General features: G+C 47.8%; 1 protein-coding gene across 1 annotated transcript in view; it reads right to left on the bottom strand.

The window, feature by feature from the left end:
- Nucleotides 1–14,831, bottom strand: part of PTK7 (protein tyrosine kinase 7 (inactive)) — a 182,889-nt gene extending 168,058 nt beyond the window's left edge. Inside the window, exon 1 of the mRNA XM_053712771.1 lies at nucleotides 14,439–14,831. Coding sequence (XP_053568746.1) covers nucleotides 14,439–14,478 — 40 coding nt within the window. The 5' untranslated portion in view covers nucleotides 14,479–14,831. The remainder of the gene's footprint in view (nucleotides 1–14,438) is intronic.
- Nucleotides 14,832–15,310: the final 479 nt, after the last annotated feature.

The following is a 15,310-nucleotide window of genomic DNA, read 5'->3' as shown; positions in this document are numbered from 1 at the left end:
GCTGAGACAAAACAAAGATTCCCCTCATGATATTCCCTTCACCGTGTCTAAAATATCTCTTAAATATCTTGGAATCCTAATCCCCTCATCTCCGGGGGATATGTACAACCTCAATTTCTCTCCAATCTTCGCGATGATTAGGGAGAAACTTAAAAATTGGCAATCTCTCCCACTATCTCTATCTGGACGGATCGCTTTATTTAAAATGATCCTGCTCCCGAAACTCCTTTATGTTCTACAGAACACACCACTAATCCTCCTGGAGAAAGATATTCGCTGTCTAAACAGTTCACTTAGCAAATTTCTCTGGCAGGAAAAAAGACCGAGGATATCCTTAAACAAACTTTCTTTACCAAAAGAGAGCAGTGGCCTCGCACTACCGGATATTCAATCCTACAACTATGCCTTTCTAGCCCGCGTGGTAGCCGACTGGATATCCCAGGGTAATTATGTTACAAATCAATCTTTAGAGGAGAATATGTGTAGCCCGTATCAGTTGCTAGCGCTGGCCCACTGTCCACCAAAAGATCTACCAGCCAGAATCAAAAGATTCAAATCTTTTTGAAACCCATTAAGAGCCTGGTGGAGAATAGGCAATCTACTATCCCTAAACTGTAAAATCTCTCAATATCTCCCAATACAGGGAAATCCGAAATTTCCCGCAGGAGTTAGTTCAGGAATATTCAAGAAATGGCAGGACTTGGGGCTGAGCAGGGTGATCCAACTCTGGGACTCAGAGAAATATTGTTAAATCCTTTGACGAGTTAAAAGCAGAGTTTCACATTAACAACAAGGAATTCTTTGCATTCCTACAAGTCAGACACCTCCTACTTGAACTAATGAATGCGACAGGTTGGAGCTGGAACTTGGGCAAATTGGAAGGCTGGATTACCCTTTTAAAAACCGCATCAGATCCATCTCCCCATGTTACCAGTTAATCAAATCAGGGAAAGGTGAAGTAGAGCTAGAGAAAATTACTGCTTTTTGGAATCAGCTACTACCACAATCGAGTATCGACACAAAAATCATCCAAAACTCAATTTGTAAAGTGGCACAGGTTTCTCTCTCAGCCACATGGCGTGAGATGCACATCAAACTTCTCCACAACGCATACTTCACCCCCAAAAAAGGCGACAAAATCCACTATGCTAGTTTCAACAAATGTCCAAAATGTTCACTCCCTGCAGCGGATATAACATATGATTTGGAGCTGCCCTAGGATAAGACACCTCTGGTATAAACTCGAGTTTTGGATTAACAAAACCCTTAGGATCTCCCATCTGGGTCTTACACAGTCACTAATTGTCTTGGGTCCTGGGGATCATAACCCAAAGGATAAACTAATATTCCTATCTATTCTGGCAACAAGATATCTTATCTTTAAAAAATAAGTTGAGTGTAATACCATCTATTCCAGAGATAAAGAACTGTCTGAAAAAACAATGCCTCTTGGAACAAAGGGACACTAACTTAGATAATGACTTAGACATTAGACGATTCTTTAGTAAATGGTCAGCCTTCATTAAGTCACTACCAGATACAGAAATGCATGACTATATTTTTCCTTTTAGGAACTCGGAATTGGTGCTCCTGGGCGCTTGGTAGAGTTCTGAGTGTAGTCTGAAACGGGTGGTTCCCCTTTTCTATCTCTTTCTCTCTTTTTTCACCTCTTTCTTTCCTCCCCTCTTCCCCCCCCCCTTTTTTTTTTTCCTCTCTTTCTCTCTTTTTTTCTTCTTTGTTTGTTTTATTTCTACTTTCCCGGTTTTTTTTTTTTTTCCTTTTAATGTAAATAAAATAAGAAAAACCCCAGTCATGTGTACAAACTCTCCATCGAAGGGACCATTAATTTGTTAAAAGGATAATGAAATTGGTGCTTTAAAACTGTTTTTTTTTTTCTGTAATAGTTACCTGGCCCTGCGCGGCACAAAGAGGTTTTATTAATTTTGTCTGTACACTCTGCTGGATTTAAATAAATATTTAAAAAAAAAAAAAAAAAAAAAAAAAACAACATGCTCTATCTGAATCAAGAAAATTGAATTTAACCCGAGTGTCCCTTTAATAATGTACCACAAACTCCCGACATACAAAAAGAAACTATTATTTATAGCAGGTAACAGTATGAAGTTCCTAATCACTCAAACTTGGAAGTACCCACATTGACTCAATGGCATAGTAAATGCAACCAAATTCTTGATCTAGAATATGCTTATATGAAATACAAACAGGAGCCCCTATATATACAGCTGAAAATGGCTTGGGAAACTTACATACATAAGGAATCTCACCAATCTCTAGTTACACACACACACACGTGACCTTCTCCCTCTTACAATGGGTATGGGGAAATCAAAACTGATATTTCACTGACACCTCTGTTATTCTTATGGAGTACCACAACATTGTTAAAATTTGTTATTTATATTTGATTCCTCTGTACGTACGTATTACCAAACGTATACATGTCATCATTTTATGCATTCATAATGTATTGTACCATATTATCTTATTTTTTACTAAATAAAGCTGATTTGAAGAAAAAAAAAAATGAATAATTTCACTGCAGGTATAACGTTTATCCCTCCAGATAACACACAATGCGCTTATACCTCCCGCTGAGGTTATCTGCTCACGGACCCTCCATTTTATCAACAACTCAAAAGGTTTCTTTTATGATACAAATAGAATATACAAAAAATAACAGATTTACTTTGGTTATTAAATGTGCTTCATTCTCTTTGTATCCTTTGTTAAAGCAGAAACGTACTACTGGGAGCTAGCTGAGCAGATCAGGTGAGTCAATGACAGACATATGTGCAGCAGCCAACAACATCCCTGTAGTGTATTGCTGCTCCTGAGAAGTGATAGAAGAAGGCGCCACAATAGTGCAATATCCGTGATGTTTAAACTTCACGCACATAATCAGTTGGACTTAATAGAAGCAAGGCACTTGAGAAGTGCCACAGAAGCACTCTTGACTATTAATAGCTGCCCTCTCGCTGGAAGGAGGATGCAGAGGTTCCAAAGACAGGATCAAGATGATAAATCCCAATGCAGCATATGGAAGCCCAATAACAAGGTAGAAGATACGCAATTCGACAGTGCGTTCACAACGATTTCAAAAGTGAATTACATCCACTTAAAATACATAAAGTCGTGATGAACAGTCTTAAAAACAATAAGGGTTTATTTAAAAACAATGATGCACACAACGCGTTTCCTGGTCCACTGACCGCTTCATCAGATGTGTAAACAACAAATAAAAAAACTCACGACTTAAAAGGCTGAAGTCAGCGTCTAATGTCGAATAGTGCACATGCCGCTGCCCGGACCAATGAGAGCCACAATCACAACCGGCTTCAATCTTATTGGTACAAAATTGTAGGTGTGTGTTAACACACCCTTCGCTATTGCAATCTCAATCAGCCGTATAGATAACGTAAGATAACTAACAAACTCGAAAAAATAAAGAAATGATTGCAAATCCATAAGTGCCCAATCCACTCAATGTCGAATGATTCTGACCGATATATATTTACACTCGCAAAAACAGAAAAATAAAAAAAACGAACTGCTCGGCTGAGGATATGCATATAATATAGGCGACAACGTATATGCGACAACGTAGGCCCCATTTACTGATCATACCATTTGCTCACCTTTAGGTTTTATTTTGCATTCATTTGGGTTATCAGACTGTTGGATCATCACTATTATCTCCACATATCTGTCTCACGTTGTGTGAGCATTGTAGCACGAGTGTTGAGATAGATTTATTTATTTATCAGGTGCCGCCTCTAACATTTATCTTTATTATATTTATATATTGCTGCTCCTGAGCCTACCTAGGTGTAACAATTTTCCACAAACGATAGCAAAAGAATGAATCAAATTAAACAGAAGTAAATATGAAAACTGCTGTATCTGAATTAAACAAGTTTCCTATTCCGTTAAAGGGACACAGAAGTATATTATTACATTTACCTCTCTCTCTCTCTCTTGTAATAACAGTATGAGAGCATACCGGTAGGCTCACAAGTGTGCACGTGTCAGAACTTTATGGCAGCCTACCTCAGTATACTCTGAATGAACATGGCTTTATGCCTCTTTATATAACAAGCTCGGAAACAGACAGGAGCACAATGAAGCACAGCAGTCACAATAAGACCCCACACCTGACCGAATCAGATAAAAGGACAATTAGTTTGTAAAGAGGACTAAACACGCCTGGCAGAGCCGCCACACACACACACGCCTGGCAGAGCCGCCACACACACCCACGCCTGGCAGAGCCGCCACACACACCCACGCCTGGCAGAGCCGCCACACACACCCACGCCTGGCAGAGCCGCCACACACACCCACGCCTGGCAGAGCCGCCACACACACCCACGCCTGGCAGAGCCGCCACACACACCCACGCCTGGCAGAGCCGCCACCCACGCCTGGCAGAGCCGCCACCCACACCTGGCAGAGCCGCCACACACACCTGGCAGAGCCGCCACACACACCTGGCAGAGCCGCCACACACACCTGGCAGAGCCGCCACACACACACACACACACCTGGCAGAGCCGCCACACACACACACACACACCTGGCAGAGCCGCCACACACACACACACACACCTGGCAGAGCCGCCACACACACACAGCACACACACACACACACCTGGCAGAGCCGCCACACACACACACACACACCTGGCAGAGCCGCCACACACACACACACACACCTGGCAGAGCCGCCACACACACACACACACACCTGGCAGAGCCGCCACACACACCCACGCCTGGCAGAGCCGCCACACACACACACACACACCTGGCAGAGCCGCCACACACACACACACACACCTGGCAGAGCCGCCACACACACACACACACACCTGGCAGAGCCGCCACACACACACACACACCTGGCAGAGCCGCCACACACACACACACACCTGGCAGAGCCGCCACACACACACACACACCTGGCAGAGCCGCCACACACACACACCTGGCAGAGCCACAGGGGGATACACAGGTACACAGTGTGTTGTACAGAGCTACAGGGGGGATACACAGGTACACAGTGTGTTGTACAGAACTACAGGGGGGATACACAGGTACACAGTGTGTTGTACAGAACTACAGGGGGGATACACAGGTACACAGTGTGTTGTACAGAACTACAGGGGGGATACACAGGTACACAGTGTGTTGTACAGAACTACAGGGGGGATACACAGGTACACAGTGTGTTGTACAGAGCTACAGGGGGGATACACAGGTACACAGTGTGTTGTACAGAGCTACAGGGGGGATACACAGGTACACAGTGTGTTGTACAGAGCTACAGGGGGGATACACAGGTACACAGTGTGTTGTACAGAGCTACAGGGGGGATACACAGGTACACAGTGTGTTGTACAGAGCTACAGGGGGATACACAGGTACACAGTGTGTTGTACAGAGCTACAGGGGGGATACACAGGTATACAGTGTGTTGTACAGAGCTACAGGGGGGATACACAGGTATACAGTGTGTTGTACAGAGCTACAGGGGGGGATACAGAGGTACACAGTGTGTTGTACAGAGCTACAGGGGGGATACAGAGGTACACAGTGTGTTGTACAGAACTACAGGGGGATACACAGGTACACTGTGTTGTACAGAACTACAGGTGGATACACAGGTACACAGTGTGTTGTACAGAGCTAGAGGGGGGATACAGGTACACAGTGTGTTGTACAGAGCTAGAGGGGATACGCAGGTACACAGTGTGTTGTACAGAGCTAGAGGGGGGATACACAGGTACACAGTGTGTTGTACAGAGCTACAGGGGGATACACAGGGTGTTGTACAGAGCTACAGGGGGATACACAGGTACACAGTGCGTTATACAGAGCTACAGGGGGGATACACAGGTACACAGTGTGTTGTACAGAGCTACAGGGGGATACACAGGTACACAGTGTGTTGTACAGAGCTACAGGGGGATACACAGTGTGTTGTACAGAGCTACAGGGGGATACACAGTGTGTTGTACAGAGCTACAGGGGGATACACAGTGTGTTGTACAGAACTACAGGGGGATACACAGGTACACAGTGTGTTGTACAGAGCTACAGGGGGATACACAGTGTGTTGTACAGAACTACAGGGGGATACACAGGTACACAGGGTGTTGTACAGAGCTACAGGGGGATACACAGGTACACAGTGTGTTGTACAGAGCTACAGGGGATACGCAGGTACACAGTGTGTTGTACAGAGCTACAGGGGGATACACAGGTACACAGTGTGTTGTACAGAGCTACAGGGGGATACACAGTGTGTTGTACAGAACTACAGGGGGATACACAGTGTATTGTACAGAACTACAGGGGGATACACAGGTACACAGTGTGTTGTACAGAGCTACAGGGGGATACACAGGTACACAGGGTGTTGTACAGAGCTACAGGGGGATACACAGGTACACAGTGTGTTGTACAGAGCTACAGGGGGGATACACAGGTACACAGTGTGTTGTACAGAGCTACAGGGGGGATACACAGGTACACAGGGTGTTGTACAGAGCTACAGGGGGATACACAGGTACACAGTGTGTTGTACAGAGCTACAGGGGGATACACAGTGTGTTGTACAGAACTACAGGGGGATACACAGGGTGTTGTACAGAGCTACAGGGGGATACACAGGTACACAGTGTGTTGTACAGAGCTACAGGGGGATACACAGGTACACAGTGTGTTGTACAGAGCTACAGGGGGATACACAGGTACACAGGGTGTTGTACAGAGCTACAGGGGGATACACAGGTACACAGTGTGTTGTACAGAACTACAGGGGGATACACAGGTACACAGTGTGTTGTACAGAGCTACAGGGGGATACACAGGTACACAGTGTGTTGTACAGAGCTACAGGGGATACGCAGGTACACAGTGTGTTGTACAGAGCTACAGGGGATACGCAGGTACACAGTGTGTTGTACAGAGCTACAGGGGGATACACAGGTACACAGTGTGTTGTACAGAGCTACAGGGGGATACACAGTGTGTTGTACAGAACTACAGGGGGATACACAGTGTGTTGTACAGAACTACAGGGGGATACACAGGTACACAGTGTGTTGTACAGAGCTACAGGGGGATACACAGGTACACAGGGTGTTGTACAGAGCTACAGGGGGATACACAGGTACACAGTGTGTTGTACAGAGCTACAGGGGGGATACACAGGTACACAGTGTGTTGTACAGAGCTACAGGGGGGATACACAGGTACACAGGGTGTTGTACAGAGCTACAGGGGGATACACAGGTACACAGTGTGTTGTACAGAGCTACAGGGGGATACACAGGTACACAGTGTGCTGTACAGAGCTACAGGGGGATACACAGGTACACAGTGTGCTGTACAGAGCTACAGGGGGATACACAGGTACACAGTGTGTTGTACAGAGCTACAGGGGGATACACAGGTACACAGTGTGCTGTACAGAGCTACAGGGGGATACACAGGTACACAGTGTGCTGTACAGAGCTACAGGGGGATACACAGGTACACAGTGTGCTGTACAGAGCTACAGGGGGGGATACACAGGTACACAGTGTGTTGTACAGAGCTACAGGGGGGATACACAGGTACACAGTGTGTTGTACAGAGCTACAGGGGGATACACAGGTACACAGGGTGCTGTACAGAGCTACAGGGGGGGTACACAGGGTGCTGTACAGAGCTACAGGGGGGTACACAGGGTGCTGTACAGAGCTACAGGGGGGGTACACAGGGTGCTGTACAGAGCTACAGGGGGGGTACACAGGGTGCTGTACAGAGCTACAGGGGGGGTACACAGGGTGCTGTACAGAGCTACAGGGGGATACACAGGTACACAGTGTGTTGTACAGAGCTACAGGGGGATACACAGGTACACAGTGTGTTGTACAGAGCTACAGGGGGATACACAGTGTGTTGTACAGAACTGCAGGGGGATACACAGGTACACAGTGTGTTGTACAGAGCTACAGGGGGATACACAGGTACACAGGGTGTTGTACAGAGCTACAGGGGGATACACAGGTACACAGGGTGTTGTACAGAGCTACAGGGGGATACGCAGGTACACAGTGTGTTGTACAGAGCTACAGGGGGATACGCAGGTACACAGTGTATTGTACAGAGCTACAGGGGGATACGCAGGTACACAGTGTGTTGTACAGAACTACAGGGGGATACACAGTGTGTTGTACAGAACTACAGGGGGATACACAGTGTGTTGTACAGAACTACAGGGGGATACACAGTGTGTTGTACAGAACTACAGGGGGATACACAGTGTGTTGTACAGAACTACAGGGGGATACACAGTGTGTTGTACAGAACTACAGGGGGATACACAGTGTGTTGTACAGAACTACAGGGGGATACACAGTGTGTTGTACAGAACTACAGGGGGATACACAGTGTGTTGTACAGAACTACAGGGGGATACACAGTGTGTTGTACAGAACTACAGGGGGATACACAGTGTGTTGTACAGAACTACAGGGGGATACACAGGTACACAGTGTGTTGTACAGAGCTACAGGGGGATACACAGGTACACAGTGTGTTGTACAGAACTACAGGGGGATACACAGTGTGTTGTACAGAACTACAGGGGGATACACAGTGTGTTGTACAGAACTACAGGGGGATACACAGGTACACAGTGTATTGTACAGAGCTACAGGGGGATACGCAGGTACACAGTGTGTTGTACAGAACTACAGGGGGATACACAGTGTGTTGTACAGAACTACAGGGGGATACACAGTGTGTTGTACAGAACTACAGGGGGATACACAGTGTGTTGTACAGAACTACAGGGGGATACACAGTGTGTTGTACAGAACTACAGGGGGATACACAGTGTGTTGTACAGAACTACAGGGGGATACACAGGTACACAGTGTGTTGTACAGAGCTACAGGGGGATACACAGGTACACAGTGTGTTGTACAGAGCTAGAGGGGGGATACACAGGTACACAGTGTGTTGTACAGAGCTAGAGGGGGATACACAGGTACACAGTGTGTTGTACAGAGCTACAGGGGGATACACAGGTACACAGGGTGCTGTACAGAGCTACAGGGGGGTACACAGTGTGTTGTACAGAGCTACAGGGGGATACACAGGTACACAGTGTGTTGTACAGAGCTACAGGGGGATACACAGGTACACAGTGTGTTGTACAGAGCTACAGGGGGATACACAAGTACACAGTGTGTTGTACAGAGCTACAGGGGGATACACAGGTACACAGTGTGTTGTACAGAGCTACAGGGGGATACACAGGTACACAGTGTGTTGTACAGAGCTACAGGGGGATACACAGGTACACAGTGTGTTGTACAGAGCTACAGGGGGATACACAGGTACACAGTGTGTTGTACAGAGCTACAGGGGGATACACAGGTACACTGTGTTGTACAGAGCTACAGGGGGATACACAGGTACACAGTGTGTTGTACAGAGCTACAGGGGGATACACAGGTACACAGTGTGTTGTACAGAGCTACAGGGGGATACACAGGTACACAGTGTGTTGTACAGAGCTACAGGGGGATACACAGGTACACAGTGTGTTGTACAGAGCTACAGGGGGATACACAGGTACACAGTGTGTTGTACAGAGCTACAGGGGGATACACAGGTACACAGTGTGTTGTACAGAGCTACAGGGGGATACACAGGTACACAGTGTGTTGTACAGAGCTACAGGGGGGATACACAGGTACACAGTGTTGTACAGAGCTACAGGGGGATACACAGTGTGTTATACAGAGCTACAGGGGGGATACACAGGTACACAGTGTGTTGTACAGAGCTACAGGGGGGATACACAGGTACACAGTGTGTTGTACAGAGCTACAGGGGGATACACAGGGTGTTGTACAGAGCTACAGGGGGATACACAGGTACACAGTGTGTTGTACAGAGCTACAGGGGGGGATACACAGGTACACAGTGTGTTGTACAGAGCTACAGGGGGATACACAGGTACACAGTGTGTTATACAGAGCTACAGGGGGGATACACAGGTACACAGTGTGTTATACAGAGCTACAGGGGGGATACACAGGTACACAGTGTGTTATACAGAGCTACAGGGGGAATACACAGGTACACAGTGTGTTATACAGAGCTACAGGGGGATACACAGGTACACAGTGTGTTGTACAGAACTACAGGGGGATACACAGGTACACAGTGTGTTGTACAGAACTACAGGGGGGATACACAGGTACACAGTGTGTTATACAGAGCTACAGGGGGGATACACAGGTACACAGTGTGTTGTACAGAACTACAGGGGGATACACAGGTACACAGTGTGTTGTACAGAGCTACAGGGGGATACACAGGTACACAGTGTGTTGTACAGAGCTACAGGGGGGGGGATACACAGGTACACAGTGTGTTGTACAGAGCTACAGGGGGGGATACACAGGTACACAGTGTGTTGTACAGAGCTACAGGGGGGGATACACAGGTACACAGTGTGTTGTACAGAACTACAGGGGGGATACACAGGTACACAGTGTGTTGTACAGAGCTACAGGGGGGGATACACAGGTACACAGTGTGTTGTACAGAGCTACAGGGGGGGATACACAGGTACACAGTGTGTTGTACAGAGCTACAGGGGGGATACACAGTGTGTTGTACAGAGCTACAGGGGGATACACAGTGTGTTGTACAGAACTACAGGGGGGATACACAGTGTGTTGTACAGAACTACAGGGGGATACACAGGTACACAGTGTGTTGTACAGAGCTACAGGGGGGGATACACAGGTACACAGTGTGTTGTACAGAGCTACAGGGGGGGGATACACAGGTACACAGTGTGCTGTACAGAGCTACAGGGGGGGGGATACACAGGTACACAGTGTGCTGTACAGAGCTACAGGGGGATACACAGGTACACAGTGTGTTGTACAGAGCTACAGGGGGATACACAGGTACACAGTGTGTTGTACAGAGCTACAGGGGGGGGATACACAGGTACACAGAGCTACAGGGGGGGATACACAGGTACACAGTGTGTTGTACAGAGCTACAGGGGGGGGATACACAGGTACACAGTGTGTTGTACAGAGCTACAGGGGGGGGATACACAGGTACACAGTGTGTTGTACAGAGCTACAGGGGGATACACAGGTACACAGTGTGCTGTACAGAGCTACAGGGGGGGATACACAGGTACACAGTGTGCTGTACAGAACTACAGGGGGATACACAGGTACACAGTGTGTTGTACAGAGCTACAGGGGGGGATACACAGGTACACAGTGTGTCGTACAGAGCTACAGGGGGGATACACAGGTACACAGTGTGTTGTACAGAGCTACAGGGGGGATACACAGGTACACAGTGTTGTACAGAGCTACAGGGGGATACACAGGTACACAGTGTGTTGTACAGAGCTACAGGGGGGATACACAGTGTTGTACAGAGCTACAGGGGGGTACACAGGTACACAGTGTGTTGTACAGAGCTACAGGGGGATACACAGGTACACAGTGTGTTGTACAGAGCTACAGGGGGATACACAGGTACACAGTGTGCTGTAAAGAGCTACAGGGGGATACACAGGTACACAGTGTGTTGTACAGAGCTACAGGGGGGGATACACAGTGTGTTGTACAGAGCTACAGGGGGGGATACACAGGTACACAGTGTGTTGTACAGAGCTACAGGGGGGGATACACAGGTACACAGTGTGTTGTACAGAGCTACAGGGGGGGATACACAGGTACACAGTGTGTTGTACAGAGCTACAGGGGGGGATACACAGGTACACAGTGTGTTGTACAGAGCTACAGGGGGGATACACAGGTACACAGTGTGTTGTACAGAGCTACAGGGGGGATACACAGGTACACAGTGTGCTGTACAGAACTACAGGGGGATACACAGGTACACAGTGTGTTGTACAGAGCTACAGGGGGGGATACACAGGTACACAGTGTGTTGTACAGAGCTACAGGGGGGATACACAGGTACACAGTGTGTTGTACAGAGCTACAGGGGGGATACACAGGTACACAGTGTTGTACAGAGCTACAGGGGGATACACAGGTACACAGTGTGTTGTACAGAGCTACAGGGGGATACACAGGTACACAGTGTGTTGTACAGAGCTACAGGGGGGGATACACAGGTACACAGTGTGTTGTACAGAGCTACAGGGGGGATACACAGGTACACAGTGTGTTGTACAGAACTACAGGGGGGATACACAGGTACACAGTGTGTTGTACAGAGCTACAGGGGGGATACACAGGTACACAGTGTGTTGTACAGAACTACAGGGGGGATACACAGGTACACAGTGTGTTGTACAGAGCTACAGGGGGGATACACAGGGTGTTGTACAGAGCTACAGGGGGGATACACAGGTACACAGTGTTGTACAGAGCTACAGGGGGATACACAGGTACACAGTGTTGTACAGAACTACAGGGGGATACACAGGTACACAGGGTGTTGTACAGAGCTACAGGGGGGATACACAGGTACACAGTGTGCTGTACAGAGCTACAGGGGGGGATACACAGGTACACAGTGTTGTACAGAGCTACGGGGGGATACACAGGTACACAGTGTGTTGTACAGAGCTACAGGGGGGATACACAGGTACACAGTGTTGTACAGAGCTACAGGGGGATACACAGGTACACAGTGTGTTGTACAGAGCTACAGGGGGGATACACAGGTACACAGTGTGTTGTACAGAGCTACAGGGGGATACACAGGTACACAGTGTGTTGTACAGAGCTACAGGGGGGGGATACACAGGTACACAGTGTGTTGTACAGAGCTACAGGGGGGATACACAGGTACACAGTGTGTTGTACAGAGCTACAGGGGGGATACACAGGTACACAGTGTTGTACAGAACTACAGGGGGATACACAGGTACACAGGGTGTTGTACAGAGCTACAGGGGGGATACACAGGTACACAGTGTGCTGTACAGAGCTACAGGGGGGGATACACAGGTACACAGTGTGCTGTACAGAGCTACAGGGGGGGATACACAGGTACACAGTGTTGTACAGAGCTACAGGGGGATACACAGGTACACAGTGTGTTGTACAGAGCTACAGGGGGGATACACAGGTACACAGTGTTGTACAGAGCTACAGGGGGATACACAGGTACACAGTGTGTTGTACAGAGCTACAGGGGGGATACACAGGTACACAGTGTGTTGTACAGAGCTACAGGGGGATACACAGGTACACAGTGTGTTGTACAGAGCTACAGGGGGGATACACAGGTACACAGTGTTGTACAGAGCTACAGGGGGATACACAGGTACACAGTGTGTTGTACAGAGCTACAGGGGGGATACACAGGTACACAGTGTGTTGTACAGAGCTACAGGGGGATACACAGGTACACAGTGTGTTGTACAGAGCTACAGGGGGGATACACAGGTACACAGTGTTATACAGAACTACAGGGGGGGATACACAGGTACACAGTGTGTTGTACAGAGCTACAGGGGGGATACACAGGTACACAGTGTGTTGTACAGAGCTACAGGGGGGGATACACAGGTACACAGTGTGTTGTACAGAGCTACAGGGGGGATACACAGTGTGTTGTACAGAGCTACAGGGGGGATACACAGGTACACAGTGTTGTACAGAACTACAGGGGGGATACACAGGTACACAGTGTTGTACAGAACTACAGGGGGGATACACAGGTACACAGTGTTGTACAGAACTACAGGGGGGATACACAGGTACACAGTGTTGTACAGAACTACAGGGGGGATACACAGGTACACAGTGTTGTACAGAACTACAGGGGGGATACACAGGTACACAGTGTGTTGTACAGAGCTACAGGGGGGATACACAGGTACACAGTGTGTTGTACAGAGCTACAGGGGGGGATACACAGGTACACAGTGTGTTGTACAGAGCTACAGGGGGGATACACAGTGTTGTACAGAGCTACAGGGGGGATACACAGGTACACAGTGTTGTACAGAGCTACAGGGGGATACACAGGGTGTTGTACAGAGCTACAGGGGGGGATACACAGGTACACAGTGTGTTGTACAGAACTACAGGGGGGGATACACAGGTACACAGTGTGTTGTACAGAGCTACAGGGGGGGATACACAGGTACACAGTGTGTTGTACAGAACTACAGGGGGGGATACACAGGTACACAGTGTGTTGTACAGAGCTACAGGGGGATACGCAGATATACAGTTATAATGCACCCCATATCACGATATCACACGGTACATATCACACAGCGCGTGCACCTATTAGATTATCACGACACTACGCGGGGACATCGCATAGTATTCATGTAAGAGCATCACATTATAATTATTGTAGTATGTCAGAGAATATAGAGATATTACCTGCCAACAGGATAAGCGTGAACGTTATGATACGTTCCATAGCTTCAGGCACTCTCGGTACATCCCAGTAGCGGCGGCTCCGAGTTCGGTTGCGGGAGCGCGCAGAGACCTCCCTCTTTCTCACACTCGATGGTGTCGCCCGCTCTATCCCACACTTCCTTCGCTCTATGGTGCCCGTGCACCTCTATAGCAGCTGGATTACCCAGTCTTCCCGTCTCAGTGATGTCGCTGCAGTGTTGTCTCTATAGTTCTAGACGCTCTGTCCCTGCGTCTCTTTTGTTCTATAATTAAGGATCCTTTTTTTACAATTTCCTTTTCTCCTCGGACCCAGCTACTTTTTCCCACGTACCCCCCCCAATTGTGCTCATGGCCTACTTCCTGTTATGATCTTATGCGGTCTGTGCCAGGCTCATTACTCTCTATGGTTTTGCTATTGTATTACAATTTTCTCCCTGGGTGGTCCTTGCCGCTCTAGCTGAGATACTCTATGGTACAGTGTCGCTTCGCCCGCCCCAATGCTCAGTGTGTGCTCTATTACACTGTGTGGTCTCTAAGGACCTGACTGATTGAAATTTAAATTCACCCAGCTTTATTGGTTTGACAGTGTTACAAAAGCACACACATCAGGGAAGGGGATTATGGGGAAGATTCAGCCTGTTTATAAAGCTACAGGTAAAGGGGGGGGGGGCAAAATAAAACTTTCATGATTCAGATAGAGCATCAATTCTCTAATTTACTCCTATTATTACATTTTCTTTGTTCTCTTGGTATTTTTATTTGAAAAAGAAGGAATGTAAACATAGGAGCCTGCCCATTTTTGGTTCAGGCCATGGCCCATGGGTAGCACTTTCTGACTGCAGACATCCCAAGTC

Source organism: Bombina bombina, chromosome 4, assembly GCF_027579735.1.
Source record: "Bombina bombina isolate aBomBom1 chromosome 4, aBomBom1.pri, whole genome shotgun sequence".
NCBI lineage: Eukaryota > Metazoa > Chordata > Amphibia > Anura > Bombinatoridae > Bombina > Bombina bombina.
Note: the sequence above shows the minus strand (reverse complement) of the source record. Positions and strands in the feature narration are given on the sequence as shown.